This window comes from Mchenga conophoros, linkage group LG11, assembly GCF_057382185.1.
Source record: "Mchenga conophoros isolate Kocher_MC1m ecotype Shallow Benthic linkage group LG11, M_conophoros_male_GT1.1, whole genome shotgun sequence".
In the NCBI taxonomy this organism is placed as follows: Eukaryota; Metazoa; Chordata; class Actinopteri; order Cichliformes; family Cichlidae; genus Mchenga; species Mchenga conophoros.
The window spans coordinates 28,176,703-28,194,003 of record NC_140536.1 but is presented as its reverse complement, the minus strand read 5'-3'; the positions used below and the strand labels follow the sequence as shown (position 1 = coordinate 28,194,003).

General features: G+C 41.4%; 2 protein-coding genes across 5 annotated transcripts; one reads left to right on the top strand and one right to left on the bottom strand.

Annotated features, from left to right (window-relative positions):
• Positions 1-1,768: 1,768 nt before the first annotated feature.
• On the bottom strand, positions 1,769-6,781 carry alg2 (ALG2 alpha-1,3/1,6-mannosyltransferase). Of its 4 annotated transcripts, none has more exons than XR_014894429.1 (5): positions 5,447-5,618; positions 5,217-5,354; positions 4,442-4,609; positions 2,630-3,501; positions 1,769-2,325 (listed from the first exon to the last, which is right to left on the bottom strand). XR_014894429.1 is itself a non-coding variant. In XM_085292216.1 (5 exons), exons 2-5 carry the CDS (start codon positions 5,615-5,617, stop codon positions 2,761-2,763), a joined length of 1,218 nt encoding a protein of 405 aa, XP_085148342.1. In that variant the 5' UTR covers position 5,618; positions 6,679-6,781; the 3' UTR covers positions 1,769-2,760. The 4 variants fall into 4 exon arrangements, 3 of the variants coding, with proteins under 3 accessions (XP_085148342.1, XP_085148343.1, XP_085148341.1); XM_085292216.1 differs by adding an exon at positions 6,679-6,781 and having other exon boundaries at positions 1,769-3,501; XM_085292217.1 differs by adding an exon at positions 6,419-6,441 and having other exon boundaries at positions 1,769-3,501.
• Positions 6,705-9,719, top strand: sec61b (SEC61 translocon subunit beta). Its single transcript, XM_085292218.1, has 4 exons — positions 6,705-6,845; positions 7,311-7,408; positions 8,289-8,393; positions 9,169-9,719. The coding sequence occupies exons 1-4, from the start codon at positions 6,843-6,845 to the stop codon at positions 9,254-9,256; spliced, it is 294 nt and encodes a 97-aa protein (XP_085148344.1). The 5' UTR covers positions 6,705-6,842; the 3' UTR covers positions 9,257-9,719.
• Positions 9,720-17,301: the final 7,582 nt, after the last annotated feature.

Genomic DNA, 17,301 nt, shown 5'->3' with positions numbered 1-17,301 from the left:
AAATTAATATGGAACATGTAAGGCTCCCTATTATCATGAACTACTTAGAGTCAAGTCTATCTGGAAAAAATTAAGAGGTTTGACATATTGCACAACCCGTTTACAGAGCCTTATATATGGAAGGTGCCCTTTTGTCCATCAGTTGGCTTCAACTCAGAGCAGCAATGGATGTCATGGGAATGTGCAACTATAATTCTTCCAAACTGACATGGAGACAGGTGAACATTTATAATATATGCAGAAAATGTACAACAGTTTGGGTTTGTTGGTCATGCTTTCCAGTGCGACTGGATGTATAAAACCTAGTTATTAGCTAAGTTTTTGTTTGTTTTTCAGCCAAATTTCATGGTTTTATTGAATTTCTGTGCACCAGCTCTGCTCTTTGTTTCTGCAGATCGATCAGAGTGTGTCCACAACAGAGGTGGGACACTTGATTGAGTTTGCAAACCCATGGTTGGGTTGGCTCTTTGGAGTGTTTATATGGGAGAAGGCCAAGTTTTCCATTTTGGGTGTGGAAGTAAGAAATGTTTTCCCTGCTACACACTGCAGTTGAGCTGGCTGTTGTATTAGCTCAAAATGCAGTACGTTTATTTAAACTCCTCTTCTTTTTTTTCTCCCCTTCAAGATGAAAATGTGACGCAGAAAGCATGCCGCAGCTTCCTCCAGATGATGATTCCAAAGTTGAGCAACGACAGCATTGTGAAGAAGACCAGAATTCGCACGCATTACTGAGATCAAAGTGCCTCAAGAAACCCAAATCAGGGTTGTCAACAACTACAAACACCGAGACAATAAGCTGTCACTGTCAGAGTTTCCTGCACCAGGAGTTGAAATATGACCTGGTGAATTTCAACAGTGAGCATTTTGCCACTTTTGTTCAATACAGCTACGCTGTGTTCAACTAGGTGGGTGAGAAGATACAGTAGAGTAGCATTAAATCAGTTGGTTTGGGTTGTTGATAAGCAGTGATTAGTTGACTTATTTTATACTCAAAGATGAAGTAATGAAGTGGCTCCATGATGTAGTGGTTCACACAATCATCTAACAAGTGAGGGATCGCCCATTACTGACCTGTTGCACCCATCGGCGTGTGTGGCAACATAGTGCGATTTTCATTTGTGCACAAAGATTTGGGGTAAAATAATGCACTGTTTATTTGCAGTTTATGCACCAGAATCTGTGCGATAAACGACATTTTTCTGACATATTTTGGAGAGATTTTTGCAGTGAAGTTCAGATGACAAGCATCAGAAATATTGAAAAGTCTTCATAGCGTCATTGTTTAGCTGTTTTTTGCTGAGTTGGGACTCTCGGTGTCTGGCTGATTTTTCGCCATGTTCTTGGTTTCTGAATCACTATCTGGTTTTAAAACACCAAGATGGTGAAAAGTCTCAGCTTGAGGTTTCAGACCAGATGTTCATTAATCAAAGGGTGATGTCCATTTCTAAAGTTCAGAAGTATTTTCTAGAAAATTGATATTTTGCCATTTTTGGATAAGAGAATACATTTCATATGTGGTAATGTTACCTTGTGTTCTAAAATATAGTGGACTGCATTTTATTTTCGAGGAATATTAATGGTCAAATGATCTGGAAAATAACCTTTAGTTGTACACCTGATTGACTGATCAAATGATCTAGTCTTTTCAGATCTCATTTAAGAAGAAGAATCAAGCCCACCAGGATACAACTCAGATTCTGGAAATGATAATGCAGCAACGGGTGCATTATCATTTCTTTTCCTAATGAGCAAAATGAAACTCCTCTGCTGCTGCTTTGTCTGAGAATGCTTTATTTAATAACTTGAGGCACAATCAGATTTATCCATGGCTTTAAGAATGCTTCTGTGCCTCCATGCTCACCCACAAAATCCTTAGTGAACTCTATTAAAGGCCAAAAACTTACCAACAAAGCAAGCTCCATAAGACTCAGCAAACTATGTGTCCTCTTGTTTATTAAGACTTCAGGAATGTCAATAAGAGCATTTCTATACAGTAGGAAGGCTGTAGAGGGCAGCGCACAGACACAATGACCTCCCGCTATTCTCCTCGTTGATAATGACCCAGACACAGGCACAGGCACACTGCCCATCAGCCAGACCTCTAATAAAGCCAAACACTCTCTATCATCTACTAATAACCTCCATGCAGCAGTAAGAGTCATGGACAGGCCGGCGTCTTCTGAATACACGCCGGGGAACAAAGCTCCGAGCTGAAGTAGTGGAACGCATCCTGCTTATCGATCGGCGACTGTGCGCTGCCTGATGGCACACGGTGATAACGACATTCTTGTTCTTCATCCCCAAAACACACAAAGACAAAGAGTGCTGTAGAAAAGAAAACAACAGACAGACACACACACTCAGACACAGTGCAAAACATTTCACTCTAACAATCAATCCTTTGGGTAGACTCATTTGGAGGCTCTTGGTTGCCACGCTGCTTCACATCCTCAACTTCACACACAAGAACACACTTGCAAGGTTGGTATTTTTGTAAAGATAGGATTGGAAAACTCGTTAGTCTTTTCTTAATTGGTATAGAAATTCCGTCCTTTTTTCCCCCTCACAGCAACCTCTCCAGGGGAATGCTGATTAATAGTCCTCCAAGTCCTCATGATACTTCCCTCACCTCCTTGCACATATACACATACATCCTCGCTCCTACTCTCTGTAGTGCCGAGCCATCCATACTCAGCTTCACTGTTCAGCAGACGATCATTTCTTCACAAGTTTTCTCCTGTCTCTCCTCCAGCTTTCACATCACTGGCTCAGCCTGACAATGTATCCATACAGCTGGTCTGAGAAGGCTTGAAGAGAAAACTTATCTTCTACCCTCCTCCTCCCAGCTTGTCCCATGTCCCTGCGGAGGTGTGGCTCCCTGACGAGCCTCTCCATGGCCTTAGAGAAGGCCTCGGCCGTGGGCTCGCACAGGAAGCCCGTCTCCCCGTCTGCCACGCTCTCCAGGGGGCCCCCAGAGTTCACAGCGATAACGGGGCAGCAACAGTACATGGCCTCCACAGGAACTATCCCAAAATGCTCTCTGCTAGGGGTGTAGAGGACGGCGGTGCTGCCCTGCAGCAGTGCCACCTTCAGCGAATCTGAGGGGGAGCGGAGGAAAGTAACACAGTCCTCCAAGTGGAGCTGCGCTGCTAGCTCTTTCAGTTCAGTGTAGTGCTGAACATTCTCAGTGACGCGATCATCGTAGCCTCCTGCCACCACCAGGTGAATGCCTGGTCTCTGGCCAGGAGGAAGGCTGCTCCTCAGGGTTGCCAAAGCCGCCAGAGCCAGGCCTAAATTCTTCTTCCTTTCGTATCGGTTCAGAGAGAGAAACAGACAGGTAGTTCCCTCGGGGAGCAGTCCTTCCAGGCTCTGTGCTTCAGTGGTTGCCTCGTCAAAGGTACGCGTGTTGAGGGAGGGATAGAGGACATCTGTCTGGACTCCGCTCAGACTGCAGAAAGTCTCCCTGAAGATGCCTGCGGTGAACTGGCTGTTTACCAGAATCTAAAAGAAAGCGTAAAGAGATTTGTTCACAAAGATCTCACATAAATCAGAGGTATTTTAATTCCCTATAACATGAACAGCAGCATAAGGCCTTTGATCACCAAAAAGTCTAAAGTACAATCAACATGTCATCATATTTCTCTCAGGGGCCTGAGCTCTGACACCAGCTTACATGTGGAGATCAAATCCTTTCGCACCGGTGAATAGCTAAAGAGCTAAAGCAGTTGCGAGGAGAGAGAATTTACTTCTCTCAAACGTCTTTAGGCTGAAAAGCTAGGTGTGCTCTCACACTAGGTAATCTGTTCTGTACCCGATTAAATTGTATCTACAAAGTCCAGTTTCCTGGCCCATGAAAAGATAGGCTCATTGTAGTTGGACTACACAGTAAGTATTTAGTATAATTGCTTATTACACACAGGCACAGAGCGTCTTCAGGAACAGCTGATTGTGAAAGTCGGCAGAGTTAGTTATTGAAAAAAAAAAAACCAATAAGGCAAGTGAGAGGATAGTGTCTCTGGACTTCCAAAAATCACCCCAAACAACCCACGAAAGCCATAAAATCATTCACTTAGTGCTCTGCAGGAATGCTTTTCAAGGTTGTACATCTACATGACAAAGTGTGAGAGAGAGAATCAAATTCAAAATGAGAGATTAATTTTCCACGGTGATTTAGCAAAACTCTTTTGACATAAAATGGTCAATCCCTTTATTCCATTAGTCTACAAATTAATTTTATTATTTTAATAATTTGTAATCAGATATGCACCGGATCAGCCTTTGGTAGGCCCACAGACTCTGATTGAAAAGTGTGCTGGGGTTTTTTGAACTTCTTTCATTGGTTCACTGATTGGTTAACATTCCTTACTATTTTTATTATACAAATGAAATAAAACAGTCAGTCCTGTAATCTGACCATATTGCTGTGTGTGATGTTACGCACCATATCAGCCATGCCTGTGGTTCGTTCCTCCAGCCAGTCGATGGGAGTACGGTAAAGCTTCTTCAGGGCCGACTTCCTCTGAGTCAGCAGCTGGTCTGGGAAGTGACAGTAGAACAGAACCTTCTTCCTGCGGCGACCCAGTCGTAACACTGGGATACACACCGACACCTGGGGTCAAAGGGAACAACGATAAGATCAAAATACAGAAAATGTGACATGTGCCCATTTAACAGAAGTGCAAGTCATAAAACGGCTGATTGTTTTTAAATGGTATTGTAGTGTTTAAAACACTGCACAAGGATCAATCAATATAAAATTCACCAAATCTGGAAAACAAATCCCACTGGACCCACTTGGAACCAGCAGGTTTTTAATTCCAACTGTAGCTTATTTAATGAAGCCATGTGTTTTATCAAGACAGAGCTTAAATATATTCTGCCAGCCCTCAAAGTTTCCACCCCATTTTAACAGTAAAATGTGCGGATTCATAAATATCCTAAAGCTAATGTACCAAATGTTTAAAAATAAATAAATAAATCTGCTCCTTCGTCTTGAGATGCTCAACTGGGAAGCACCCACTCACTGTTTTTCATTGAAAAAACAGCTAAGTGACAGAGAAGTTACAGTAAGTTATGAGACACAGTTTTCTCAGAAGAACTGAAAAAATATATGACAGTCATTCATGCTGCCTTTGCCTCCAAACGGGGTTTTAAAAAGCCTTTTTATATCCTCTCTCTTAAAAGGTTTCTGGCACTTATTGTGCAATACAATTCACCTGATCACAGAAGATGACATCATATTCCACACCGCTAAGGAAGACCAGGTAGAGGGCCACATAGATCATCCTCAGGTAGGCGCACAGGGCATGCAGGTAGCCAAACACACTGGTGGGTAGCCAGTCACCCACACACACCTATTAGAACAATAATAACAGGAGCAGTGACAAAATGTTTGTGTTTACCAGTGATATAATTTTCTTTAGTAGCATAGTGCACTCTAACACACCACAGGAAGTTCCTCATCGAGGGTCTCAGAGAAGCAATGTGTTGGGTCATAATGGGCCGTCCAGATCTGAACGCTACATCCCTGAGACTTCAGAGCAACGGCAGCATCAACCACCAGCCGCTCCGCTCCCCCAATACCAAGGTCAGGATGGAGGAAAACTACCCGTGCCATCCTATAGACAAGAAGGAATACAGTTAAAACTGAGATGAATAAGGGCAAATAGCTAATTTTCCCAAATCAGAAGTACAAAGTTTAGATGAGCAGCTTTAAGGTTAAAAAGAAGTCAGTGTTAACCTCGGGCACAGATTAAAGACAGATTAAAGAAAAAATACATTTTCTGTGGCATTCAAACAATCCAAAACTTGATGCTGATGAAAACAACAAACAGTTTTCTCCAGCAAAAGGTACCCGGGATTCATGCATCTAATCTTTGAAAGATTTCAGGCCTGCATTGTTGCCAACTTGAAGAATCTGTCCTTGTGGTTTGTACCATCACTTAATTTATAACTTTTATCCCTGAAGGTACTTCAGAACTGTTGACAGCAAGGAAATACACCCACAGCTGCTGGCAACCACCCTGTCTGACTGTCACAGCCTCCGTCACCTATTTGAGGACAAACAGCTAGTTCACAATATAGCAGAGAGAAAAAGTCGAGCTAATAACAGGTTATTCCTGATTCAGATACCTTTTTTTTTTTTTGCTTTAGATGACAGTTAGTACGATTATAAGCCGTTTTAGACGTTTGTTCAGTTATTATTATAATGTGTTATCCGTCAACCGCGGAATTAGTAACGAAACACAACCACATCTTTAGGTAAAATAATTTAGGCTCGGGTCTCCGCACTAACCTGTCCAAATGTACCAACCTGTGATTATGCCCGTTCAGCTGTCTGTAATACCGATCAACAGTCCGACAAAGTTACCGTTTAGACGCCATCTTGGCTCAAATCAAACGTTACGACTAGACTCACCCCGCTTCGTGCTTGAGCCACAATGGCTAGCGTTTCCTCCGACGTGACAGACACGTCTCTTTCAGAACCGAGGGTAATCAATTATTTGCCTTTGATTTAATGTACATATTTATAAACGAATTCAAAACATTAGAAATAAATATTTTTATAATTATTACTTAATAACTCAAAAATGCATAAACACTTGAAATGATGTTCTGTTGAGTGTGTTTTTTGTACTAAATGCGGTCAGTTACTCAGGCTTCTATCTGGTCGCCTACTTTGGTCTTGTGTTTTGCAGTCGTGTCCTTTTTAGACAAGCGTCAGCTTTGTGGGCTCTCTTCTCAAGTTTTTCACACACTGACTGTGTGCCGCTTCTCCGACGTGGACATCAGCTTGAAGAGCTCCAAAGCGTTTTAGCTCGCATCTGGACAAATAAAACAAAATGGTAAGCTCCTCAGATCTGACTGGAACGGCTATTACTGGTCACGCTAGCCTTGTCCACCGCATTCATTCAGCACTCAGCTGTTAGCTAGTATGCTAACGTTAGCTCATCAATTGTAGACGTGGCTCTTTTAACTACGAATTAAAGGATCTCAAGACAAAGTTTCAGGCTATTGTAGTACTTAATTAAGTAAATGTTAAATATATGTGACTGCTTTAGAAGGAGATTTGGTACTTGATGCTTGATAGTAACCGTATAAGTACCCAGTCAGAGTCTTTGTAATCTGATATAGACGTAATATACACTTTAAAGCCAAATATAAGTTATTTATACACGAAGCATTTATTGAATCTCATGACAGAGTGCTGTAGGTTAGTTTTAGGTGTGAAAATGTAACAGATATGAAGGTTTGTGATTGAATGCGCTGTAACGTTGTCGTATATTTTAAACGTGCTGGTTATTTTCTAGCCTGGACCAGCAGCAAGTGCCACCAATGTTGGAGCCTCTAGCAGATCCCCCAGCAAGACAGTGGCTCCCCGTGCAGCAGGCTCCACAGTCAGACAGAGGTATGCATACACACACTTTATGTCATCAGCATTTTAAGCTGATGACAAAAGGGCACAGAGGGTGTCCTGAGGAATTGATAGATAATGCAGCCTTCATTGTCTCTACACCCAGTTTAACACCAGATTTTCTTTCTTCCACCATCCAGTGAGAGAATATCTTTTGTAAGAAAGATAACTGTGCTGCACAAACACCTTACAAAGCTTGCAATTACCCCCCCCCCCCCCCCACACACACACACACACACACACACTCACTCAGTAGTGACCCATCTATTAATGTCGTCATCCTGTGAATAGGTGTTGATAATTTGTGCGCGTGTCTGTGTGCACGTGTGTGTCCACGTGTGTGTACGTGCGTGCTCCTTCCCATAGATTAGAGCAGATAGATGTTATGCTGTTGGCTTAATCAGTGTGTAATCAGAGACTCACTGCTTCCTCTCAGTCTCATTATTACCCATTACTACCACCATCTTCATTACCTCATTAACCTCTGTTTAATCTCATCCAAAGAATGACGGAGCAATGACTCAGAGTGCTCTTTCATCAACAGCTGCTGTAGCTGAAATTAAATTCATAATAAGCCGTAGTGTATAATAGATCGCACTGTTGTTTTTGATTTTTTTTCCCCCCCTCTTCTGGTGATTTATATATGGCAGCCTAAAAGAAGGTTTTGATTTGGTTTATACAGTTGAATAAAGTTAAAGTCTGATGAACTTTGCCAACAGTATGATTGACAGAAATTGTGTTGTGCTTGTTTTTTAAAATCTAGTTTCTTTTCCATTCTGGAAAAGTGTTGTAATGTGATGACATTTTTTAATTTTTTTAAGAAATAGCTGATTATTGGTAGAATAAAAAATCGTTTTGCATCTGTGTTGCACAGGAAAGCTACCAGCAGTGGTACACGCAGCGGTGGCAGGACCACGGGATCTGCTGGCACAGGCGGCATGTGGCGCTTCTACACTGAAGACTCACCGGGACTCAAAGTGTAAGTATAGTTTATAAAAGTTTTATAGCCACAAACCAATCCAGCGTTTGACATTTTGACTTTCGTACACTCGCAACTCCAAAACTAATCCTCAGGATTTCCGACACTCGCCATGTTTAATGGTGGGAAATTGGCCAGACGTGACTCAGCAGTAAAGCAGTTGATGTATTCAGCCTAATAAGAGTGTGAGTGTATATACACACGTAATTATGTGAGTAAAGTACACATTTAGAAAACTCTCAAACTTATATTCTGCTCCATCCTCAATGCCCAACCCCCTCCAACAGCAGAGGAGGCATCCTGCCTCCTGGCCATAGCCAGTCATTGGTTGATCAATGGTGCTGTGGTGGTTATTGAGTGCGTCTCTCCAGCAGTCGAAGGAGGGCACGCTCGCCGTATACAGTGCTGTATATCGAGTGCATGTTTGTTCCTGTGTTAGACGCCGGCCTCAAAGCTTCATTAAAGGATCCACTCTGAAAGGTCAACTCAATTACAGCCTTCTGACAGAGGGGGGAGGAAAGGGAGGGCCGATGAGGAGAGGGAGGGCTGATGAGGAGAGGGTTGGCATGGCAATGCTTCTACTTAGCCATGCGCTCCTCCACCCCCACCCCCCACTCAGAGCCTCCTTCAGAGATGAGAGCCCCTTCCTTGTTTCTAAAACTCATCAATAAAATCAGCCTCTCCGCTAAGACTCGCACTCTGGTTAGGGTTACAGCAAAGTGTGTGTGTGTGTGAGAATCTGGTTATTAATCATCGTCTCATTGTTGTGTGACAGCGGTCCGGTGCCCGTGCTGGTGATGAGCCTGCTTTTCATCGCGTCAGTCTTCATGCTTCACATCTGGGGGAAGTACACCCGCTCTTAAGCAACCCTGGCCGAATGACCTTTGACCCTGCGCCTCAGTTTCTTAACTCTTTGGACCTGGACCAAACAACAAATGAACCACCATACCCTCCCCACCTCCTTTTCTCTGCTGTCACTACAAACACACAAATTGGATTTTTCTGTACACGATCTTCATCTGCGTCTGACTCTGGTGACCACCTTGTTGCTCCTTCCCATCACTGTGTGCATGTGTCACACATGATGGGGTGAATGGAGAGAAGCGGTGTCGCTGTCCCTTTCAAGCAGCAGGAGTAGCCTGTGTTCACTCCAATGCTGTATGAATTAAGTGCAGTGCCCAAGGACATCGTTGTTTTCAGGCCCCCCACCAACATTTCTCCCCGTAGCCTGAATTACAATTTTTTTTTTTTTTTGTTAACAGCATTTGTACAAAATGTGATTGTATTATTGTACAATTAAAAAAAAAAAGAAGAAAAAAGTAAAAATTAATGTGTGTGTTTTTTAAATTTAACCTTACTTTGTTTGACTAAAAAAAAAAAAATCTTTTGTTTTTCAAGTCATTTGAAGTTGAACGAGGCTTTTTGTACACTGAATGAGGGGACAAATATTCTCTGCCACGTTGTTAGTGACAAGTGAAGTTTTCTCACTTTTAACCTTCTGTATCCATTACCAGACTACTGAAAGCCGTGCGTTTTCACAAAAGGCATTTACTAGTGTTTGTTTCGACTAAAATTAAAGCCTTGATGGTGCTTTTAGATGGATAAAAACAAGGATATTAAAACAGAAATTGAAATGTTAAGTGTTAAGTTTCACTGTGATTGGCAGTCCACTAAACGCTTAAACAAATTCCAGCTACTTGTAATTTATCCGACTGAGGCTTTGGCTGTAATTCAATAATCCTATTTCATGTTCTTTTTGCTAAAAATTACATTTAAGCTCATCCTTTACTCAGTTTTAATTGCGTATGCTTGCTGTACATTTAGCAACTGCTTCAAAATTAAGTTTGAGTTGATGAAAGTTGGCTTTTTAAGTTTGGGTCTTACACCCGACTGCCAAAAGGTTGTTTTTGGTTTTATTTGTACTGGCGGCATTAAATGTGTCATTCTGCAGACTATAAAATCTATAAATACAGGCAGTCACTGTGTAAACAGTGGCGGAAATGCCACAAGGCAAACCTTTGAAATCATTTCAGAAATTAAATATGCTTGCATTCCTTCCTTCTGCCTGAATGTCTCTTTACATTTCGGGGCAATTGTCTTTGTGAATAAAGCTCATATAGAAACCAGAGAAAATGTAATTACAAAAAACACAGCTTGCAATAACTTTTAATGTTGACCAAACCACTAATACGAATATGTACATCTACATGATCACTAGATCCAAAATCTGTCCTAATTGCCCCTCCTGTGAATTTTGCCCAGGTGTGTTATTTTCTTCTCCTGAAGGGGGCGCTGCAGACTACTTTCTGAGCGCCACTGGCTCAGTAGGTACGAACTCACAAAGTTGTTCTCGCTCAGGGACAAGTACATTTTATGCCTAAGTAGTGATTTATTTAGCCCGGGTGAAACATTTTTAATGATATATATTTCTATATGTTCTTCTACAGCTACAGCTATACTTTATCATGTTGAGTAGATTTATATTGAAAGAAGTAGATGAGATAAATAGCTGGAGACACCAGTTTAAACCATGTGGATCATTAAAAAGTGTATTTTCTCTGGTTTCACTGATGCTGAGAGACCATTACTGACAGCTGCAGGCTGGATGTTTTTGTACTGTAGAAGAAGTTTTGGTCCTACGTGCATCAGGAGGTTTATCTGCGTTGAATATGTAACCACCAGCTGGCATGGCCTTGTGTGTGTGTGAGTCTGTGTGTGTGTGTGTTAAACCTAGCATTCGTGTCCTTTTCATTAATTCATTCTGTTGCTATGGCTTTACTTTCCATAAGGCTTCCAGTTCTCGTGGCAAACTCAGGCACTATTGCCACATCACTCTCCCTGTCCTACACACACACAAACACACACACGCACACTGAAAAATACACTCACAGACTCCACGGCCCAATTCACGGTGGCACAACACGGCAGTGAGCCAGAATAATTCAACATAATAATTAAATATGGAGGAGCCATGGTAAAGCTGTCCCTCAGGGTTCAGGAGTCAAACGGGCCCGAGCAGCAGTGTGTGTGAGCGCTGTGACCTGTAGTTTCAAACTCCTCCTGACACCATCCAAACACGTCAGCTCAGCATTTCACTCAGGGAGGAGAAGGAGGTAGCTTTTATCTGCTCATTGCTACTGCTAGAAAGGTCACTGCATGGTTCACATAGATCTGTAACCTTTGTATGTAAGGGCTAGTTTGTATACTGACAAATGAAACTGAATCTGTATTAAAGAAGAAACGCCATTAAAAAAAAAAGGCACATGAGCATCCAAGTGCATCATAGGTCTCAAATTACCCGCAAAGAGTCCTGAAGGGACATTTATTAAACGGTAGCCTATTTCCGATTTATGTATTCCCACTGCATATCAGATTATCTGATACAAGATGTATGGTTCACATTCATTTCCACTACATCAAAGTTGTAATTACGTGTATCTGCATGCTTGTTAAGTTACAGTCAAAGCCTTTATTTCCTGAACATGCACATGTGAAATGTGGTCTGTCTTGTGGAAAGAGGAGAAGGAAAGAAACGAAAAGAAGCTTTCTTCAGAGTGCTTCCTCCCTGTCTCTTTTTCACCAAAAACCCATTTCCTGTGAGAAAAAAACAAAACAAACCCACACACACATGCGTTCACAGGGGATGGTCCCTTACACTGAGAGAGGTGAGAGAGGTGAGCACATGTAGATACGCACACTTGAGGAAACCTGTAAATAGGTCACATGTGTTTTCTGTTCTACATGACACATGCAGCTCGGGGCTTTGGCATGGAGGTGAAAGAAACAGTCTCTGAGCCCGTGTCGCTCTCCCGCTCGTCCATCGCACACATGCTCGTGCCCAGAGGTGTCCCACCGCGCAGGCAAACACAGATTTGGGGATTTCAGGTGCAGCTGAAGGCTTGTGATTGAAATTTGTCCTTCCTCTATAAGACTAAAAAATATTCTTTACACGAGAGTAAAACTTTCAGCACATTTACATTTTTCCAGATTTTATTGAAAATCATGCAGGGTAATTGTATAGTCAGGGCAAATAAAATTAAAACATCACAGAATTGCTTTGTTTAGCAAAAATGTAAGAAACCGCCTTTTTCAGGCACAACAGCTCACAAGTTCTTCTACTTGACTTTTATTTTGCTTCCAGCCTTCAGTCCAGTCTACACTGAGGTAGCTGCATGAAGTGGAGTTCTTGCTTCTGTTTTTTGGGGGGTCTTCGTCTTGCAGTATAATGAACGCCTGGCTAATTAGATTGTGTCACTGAAAAATACTGGAGAAGATCTGTCGAGAGTGAAGTGAAGGCCGCCGGAATGACGTGGACCCAGCTGAAGAGAAGCTTCTATGTTTAACAGTTGGTGTCACAACAGAAGAAGGACCATTTTTAACCTCTTCAATAGTATTTATTAGTCTATTAACACACACACACACACACACACACACACACACACACACAGTCTATTATTCCAGTCTCCATTAACACACTATTTGGTGCCCAGGCAACCATATTTTGTTTGTTTTTTAACACTTTTTTTTATTGACACAAAAATTGCAAAACTTGCAGCACAAAGTCTTTTGTTCACAGCTGAAAAAGAGTGAAACCAAGATTTGCTTGCTTTGAAAACTGCTGAGCTTGAAGCTGTCGTCCTGACAGCCACCTATCACGTGATCGACTGTCTCTTGAAACTTGTCTTCTAATTCTGTAGTGGTTTCGGATTGACTGGAAAGCCTTCAGTCGAAGTTTCCTCCAATTCCTTTTCGATTGTAGTCACCTGGCTTTCTTTGTATTTGATTCTAAAGGAAAATGCTTAACTTTCAGTGGTTCTAACGATCTGACCATATGCATTTCTCTGCAAAAATCAAGACTCATTTGAGCTTGCATCGTTTTTTAAATCTTCTGTCGTCCCATTTTGGTGAGCTCGTGTGAATTCTGTTTGTAGCTGATGCTTCAAGATTCAACGTGTTGTGCGTTAAGAGATGATCTTCTACACAGCTTGGTTGTAATTAGTGGTTATTTGAGTTACTGTTACTGTCAACTCCAACCAGTCTGACCTCTGACATCAACAAGGCGCTGAGAACTGACGCTTATTGGAATTTTCTCTTTTTCGGACCATTCTCTGCAACAGGGTCAGAGATGGCTGTGTGAGAAAGTAGATCCAGAAGATAAGCAGTTTCTGAAATACAGTTTGAACTTAAGCAGGTCATCTCGGCTATGTCTACATGCCTAAATGCTTAGTTTTGCCACCATGTGATTGGCTGATTAGATTTTTGCATTCACAAGGGGTTGAACAGTTGTATCTAAAAAGTGGCTGGTGAGTGTACTCATGCTACAGACAGAATCACTTAAAATGCTAGGATATAAGGATATAAGTTACAGTCTATTCTAACAGTGCTTTGACAGACAGTCTGAAGAAATCAATAACGTTCGGGACACATGTATTAGCTTCCAGATTGTAATTTTTGTCCACTGTTTATTAATATAACTCAGAAATCTGCATTGTTCTTTAGCTTTTGGTGATCTAAACTCTGTTTATAACCTCTTGAACCACTTCGGGTCATTCACTTCACTTTAACTGTTGAAATTTCAATAAAACTGGGGGTGTTCGGAAACTTTTGACCAGCCGTGCATGTCAGGTATGAGCATGTGTGTGCATGTGCGTACTTTTTGAGCAGATCACATGGTTGATAAAGCGTGCAATGGCTGGACGGGCGGATAGAATCGATCCAGACTTTTTGACCAAGTGAATCCTGAAGGATGTCCCAAAAAACTGAGGACTGGAAGAGGTTATACTGGGACACCTGTGACAGGTAATGGCAAATGTCTGAAAACTGCTCACAAGCCAGTGGGCAAGCTCACTTTTAGGTGTATTGTTTTAAGTAAAGGTGATATCCCATTTTGCCCATTATTATCGTTATTATTTCTATTTGTATGTTTTACTGACTTTCCATACTGTTTCTGAATTTAAAAAAAAAGAATAAAGGAATAATAAAAATAATATAAGATAGTACAGAAATGAGAAAAACCTGTCATTTTATATAATCTGCATTTTTATGAATGAGATTGCCTCATAATATTAACTATTCATACATACTATAACTTGTGACCTTTAGAGTTTGTGCCAGTTTAATATCTTATTGACTTCATCATTAATTTCACTTATGCTCTTTACCATTATGTGCGCTACTTTTATGATACTTTTTTTGTTATTATCCACTTTAAAGCACACTTTGTAGACCTAAATCTTTACACCAGTGCCTGGAAATTCTTCCACAATAAAGCATTTTTACTCATAGCAAATGCGTGCAGCTGCTGTGATCATAAGACCGGTGACTAGTGTAGCAGTCAATTGGACAAACAGTTTGTTAATGGCCAGTGATCAGTAGCACAGTCTGATCTGCTGAAAGGTGAAAACTTGTTCGCTGTAAAATAATCTGACTCCATATTCTACCATCCACGGCTCAGGGCTGATGTCACGCAGCTGTATATGGGTCGGGTAGGTGGGTGGGGGGACTGAAGCTGAGAAACTGAGAATTTGTGAATGTGTATATGTGAGCCAGCTGGACCCTCCCTGATCCTTCTGGACTTAGATCTACCTTCAGAGAAATAGGAGCGCTAGGGTGAAAGCCAACACTTAGTCAGGATCAATCAGTACCTCATCTCTCTCTCTCTCTAACCCTCGTGACACACACTCACCTCGTGCTCAATGCATGAAATGTGAAAGACATAATAACTCATATCAGATTTGATTAAAACTTACTTAACCAGTGCTGTATGTGTAGGAATAAAAGCAATATGTATATATAACTATTTAAAGTCAGAAGTGATTTTTATTTGGTTCTAATTATTGTGATAATTTTTGATGATTTGCATAGAGGAGTAAGACATCTCACTGCATTCTGCAACATTAAATAAACGATATTCGATACTGTTCGATATTAGTCACGAATCTGCTTCTAAAGCACTTCTTTCCCCCTCAATTTAGAAATAGCTATGTTTTAAGATTAAAAGAAACGGTCTACTCAACTTGCTCTTCAGCACAGATAATATGAGACAAAAGTATATGTACGTTAAAAAAAACTTTACTTCTGTTCATTAAAAGCAAAATCGCAAAAACAAGATTTACCCACAGCGATCTATTCAGAGAAAATGTCCTGTTGCATGCTGGCCATTAAAAGTGGCATGATAAGGAATTGTGATGTATCAAATATATATGATCCAGGACAGAGAGGGCAACATCTGTGTAAAAGAAAGAAAATGTTAGCAAAAGGAGAAATATGAAATACGAGACAAGAACTTGTCTAAAAATAGAAACACAAGTCAAATAGAAAAAGGAAATTGAGATCTTCAACGATAAAACTCCAACCGTTGAGTTAAAAGCACAAGGGAAAGAAGACAAATATACCTGGAGTTAAAAGAAATAGAAGTAGAGCAGAAAGAAGCTGTGAAACAAAAAGAGATGAAGGAGCACAGGGTGCTGAAGAGAGATATGAATAACTACAGGAAGATGGAAACAAGTGGAGACAGTCGATGGTGGGAGAAAACCAAAAGAAATTTAACAGGTCTGTTGCGATTTAACAGGATGGAACAATGTGGAGGCTCAACTACACATATCAAGATCAGAGCTGAATAAAACTTTAAAGGAGCAGCAGGAAACCAAGCGCTGCTTTCTGATGAGAAGGCAGCAAGTGCAGGGCGAGGGATCAGCTGCCATACAGACAAAAAAAATGAAGCACAGGAAGACAGTGATTAATAAAACACCACCGCTCAGCACGCTGTACCGACATTTTATTATAGTCCTAGTGTTTTGCTTGTTTATGATTGCTGTAGTAGGCATGCGCACGGGGGTGGGGTGGGGGGGGGGGGGGGGTGGGGGGTGGCGGTGGGGGGTGGGGGTGGGGGGGGAGACGACAGGGTATCCCGACACAGAGGAATTTTGGTCTCAGTGACCTTTTCACACACATCCCCATCAGCAGGATACGTCAGGCCAGATGATGCCCCGCGTGATTGCCACAAGCACGGAGAGCCAACTGGGCTGTGATGTCATAAACATGTGTAACCCTCCGCGCCCCGAAAGCCCCCACCTCATCTCACCTCATTCACTTAACACCCAGCAGTGGAGCAGATCAGACTGGACTCTAAGGGACACGGTGGATGAGGCTGGGCTAATTTAGGGAGGAGGGTGGGGTGACTGGGGGTGAAACCATTGTGCTGAGTGTCTCAGATGTCCGCCGTGTGCTTTATAATATTAAAGACACTTGGGCCGTGTGTGAAAGGGTGTGTGTAGTCATGTGTTTTGTAACTGTGTTGTTTATGTGCAGTGTATTTTTAGGTGACTGTATTTTCCACTCCTTGTGCAGCGCTCCAGAGCAGGGGAGAGGTGAGGAGGAGGGAGGGGAGGGGAAGCAAGGGGGACTGTACAGTAAATGAGGGGATCACCTGGTTCTTATATAACAATGTTCTTCAATAAAATATTTTAGGCCACACATAATTTAATTTATAGTTCATTTGTACTTCCGTGTCTTGATAATATGTATTTATTAGTATTTAGTGAATGTCTAACATGTTTGTGGATAAATTTGGGAATAAAGCTTCTCTCTCTCTCTCTCTCTCTCTCTCTCTCTCTCTCTCCCTCTCTCCATATATATATATATATATATATATATATATATATATATATATATATATATATATATATATATGGAGAGAGAGAGAGGGAGAGAGAGAGAGATAGAGAGATACATATAGATACATGTATAGATATAGATATATATCATCCTAAGCATACCTTGTAGATAATTTTGCCGCCTTCCCTTCTTTTATTGAGTCAAATATTACTGTGTGTTTTCATTTAAGCCCACAGTTGTGGCAAAAACTATTTACATACTTTTGTATATAGGAATATATATGTGGATCCAA

Bases quoted from the DNA above. Each gene is read 5' to 3' on its own strand.
- sec61b (XM_085292218.1), top strand. The intron at 7,409-8,288 runs GTATGCATACAC...TGTGTTGCACAG, and splicing joins GGCTCCACAGTCAGACAGAG to GAAAGCTACCAGCAGTGGTA. The intron at 8,394-9,168 runs GTAAGTATAGTT...GTTGTGTGACAG, and splicing joins GACTCACCGGGACTCAAAGT to CGGTCCGGTGCCCGTGCTGG.
- alg2 (XM_085292216.1), bottom strand. From the start codon at position 5,617: ATGGCACGGGTAGTTTTCCTCCATCCTGACCTTGGTATTGGGGGAGCG. The intron at 5,355-5,446 runs GTGTGTTAGAGT...TTGTTCTAATAG, and splicing joins TCGATGAGGAACTTCCTGTG to GTGTGTGTGGGTGACTGGCT. The intron at 4,610-5,216 runs GTGAATTGTATT...CTTTGACCCCAG, and splicing joins ATGTCATCTTCTGTGATCAG to GTGTCGGTGTGTATCCCAGT.